Source organism: Onychostruthus taczanowskii, unplaced genomic scaffold (assembly GCF_017590055.1).
Source record: "Onychostruthus taczanowskii isolate IOZ18803 unplaced genomic scaffold, ASM1759005v1 scaffold188, whole genome shotgun sequence".
Taxonomy (NCBI): domain Eukaryota; kingdom Metazoa; phylum Chordata; class Aves; order Passeriformes; family Passeridae; genus Onychostruthus; species Onychostruthus taczanowskii.
Genome location: NW_024499106.1, coordinates 563,976 through 565,776, shown reverse-complemented (window position 1 = coordinate 565,776; position 1,801 = coordinate 563,976). Strand labels below are relative to the sequence as shown.

Genomic DNA, 1,801 nt, shown 5'->3' with positions numbered 1-1,801 from the left:
CCGGGGCTGAGGGGTCCCGGGGGTTGAGGGCTCCCGGGGCTGAGGGGTCCCGGGGGTTGGGGGGTCCCGGGGGTTGAGGGGGTCCCGGGGGCTGAGGGCTCCCGGGGGCGCTCGGAGAAGCTTGGGCGGGGTCAGGAGGAGGCCGGGGCAGCAGTGCCGGGGGATGGCGCCGGGGGCGGCCCCGCTCGCCCCTCCCGGCTCCGGTAATCACGTGATCCCCCCGGGATGCTCGGGGCTCTCCGCCAATCAGCACGCGGGGATCGCCTGCATCCCGCTCGGCCAATGGGAAACCGCCAGGCGTTACGTCATGGCGGCCGGCCGCGCCCCGCCTCGCCATTGGCTGCCGCCATCGCGGGCTCCGGCCAATCGCCGCAAGCCCCGGCCTCGCAACCACCTCGCCCCCGCGGCCTCACAACCGGTAGCGTCATCCCCGCAGATCGTCCAATCAAAATCGCTCTTGCCGTTGACAGGCAGACACTCAGACCAATCACAACACGAAGCAGCGGGGCCGGGGCGGCCCCGGGGAGGTGCGGGCGGAAGCGGAAGCGGCGGCGGCGGGGGAAGATGGCGGCGCGGCGGGGCCCGGGGCCGGTGGCGGCGCTGGCTCTGCTGGCGCTGCTCGGCCCGGGGTGGCCCCTCCGCGGGGCCCGGGCCGCGCTCAACCTGCAGGAGCTCAGCGAGCTCAAGTACGGCCTCGAGATCCTGGCCGAGCCCGTGCTGGCCGGGCAGGTGCGCCGCGGCACCGGGGCCAACGGCTGCGGGAGGGGGAGGCGGGGGCGGCCCGGGGGCTCCGCCGGGACCGGCGCACCGGCCAAGGGGCTGCCGAGCAGCGGGGCGCCGGCTGCGGGTCAGGAGGGCCCCGCGGCGGGGGGGAACGGGGACCGGGAGCGGCTGTGCGGGGCGATCCGGGGCGGGGCTCCGGTCACGGCTGAACCGGGCCCGGGGCAGGGGTCAGGGCTGACCGGGGCATCGATCAGGGGCCGGACCGGGGCATCGATCAGGGGCCGGACCGGGGCATCGATCAGGGACCGGACCGGGGCACCGATCAGGGACCGGACCGGGGCACCGATCAGGGGCTGAACCGGGCCCGGGTCCCCGGTCACGGCTGGGCAGTGGAGCCCGGCCGGGGGTCCCTCCCTGCAGGGGCCGAGAACGGAGCCGGAGGCACCGGGGCGGGGTCGCGGGCGCTGCCGGGGCTGATCCAGGGCCGGGGGGGTCCCGGGTAGGGCTGGGCACGGGCAGGGGCCGGGGCCCGGCGGGAATCAGCGGCTCCGGGGACACCGGGCAGGGGTCGGGGGCGCTGCCGGGGCTGATCCGGGGCCGAGCTCGGGGGTCCCGGGCAGGGCTCGGGGGGTCCCGGGCAGGGCAGGGCTCGGGGGGGGTCCCGGTGTCCGTACCTGTGAGCGGAGCGGCTCCGCGGGCACGGCCGGGCGGGGGTCCCTGGGGTTGCCGTGACCCCCCCGGTGCTCGCGCTGCAGCTGCCGCCAGATGTTCCGGATGCGGGGGAGGGGACAGAAGTGTCACTTCGTGTTTCGGGTCCCCCGGTCCGGGAGGTGGGGGGGGGGACATCCCGCAGCCCCGGTTTGTCCCGGGGGGGGGACACGCCCCGCAGCCGCTGCTGCCCCGGTTTGTCCCGGTTTGTCCCGGGGCTCCTGGAGCTGTGGGGAGCCTCTGAGGGGTTTTGGGGGGTCCAGAGCCCCCCGCAGCTGCTGGGGCAGCCCAGGGCTGTGCTGTCACCCACCGTGGGACAGGGACAGGGTGGGGGCTGGGCGGGGCAAGGCTGCGGTTTGTCCGGGTGGGG

At 77.2% G+C, this 1,801-nt stretch overlaps 2 protein-coding genes across 2 annotated transcripts in view; one reads left to right on the top strand and one right to left on the bottom strand.

The window, feature by feature from the left end:
• The window catches only part of B4GALNT1 (beta-1,4-N-acetyl-galactosaminyltransferase 1), a 9,349-nt gene extending 8,921 nt beyond the window's left edge, over positions 1 to 428 (bottom strand). The window contains exon 1 of the mRNA XM_041401242.1: positions 417 to 428. Within this exon, the coding sequence (XP_041257176.1) occupies positions 417 to 428 (12 nt within the window). The remainder of the gene's footprint in view (positions 1 to 416) is intronic.
• Positions 429 to 541: 113 nt separating this feature from the next.
• OS9 (OS9 endoplasmic reticulum lectin) overlaps positions 542 to 1,801 on the top strand; it is a 7,386-nt gene continuing 6,126 nt past the window's right edge. Inside the window, exon 1 of the mRNA XM_041401241.1 lies at positions 542 to 729. Coding sequence (XP_041257175.1) covers positions 565 to 729 — 165 coding nt within the window. The 5' untranslated portion in view covers positions 542 to 564. The remainder of the gene's footprint in view (positions 730 to 1,801) is intronic.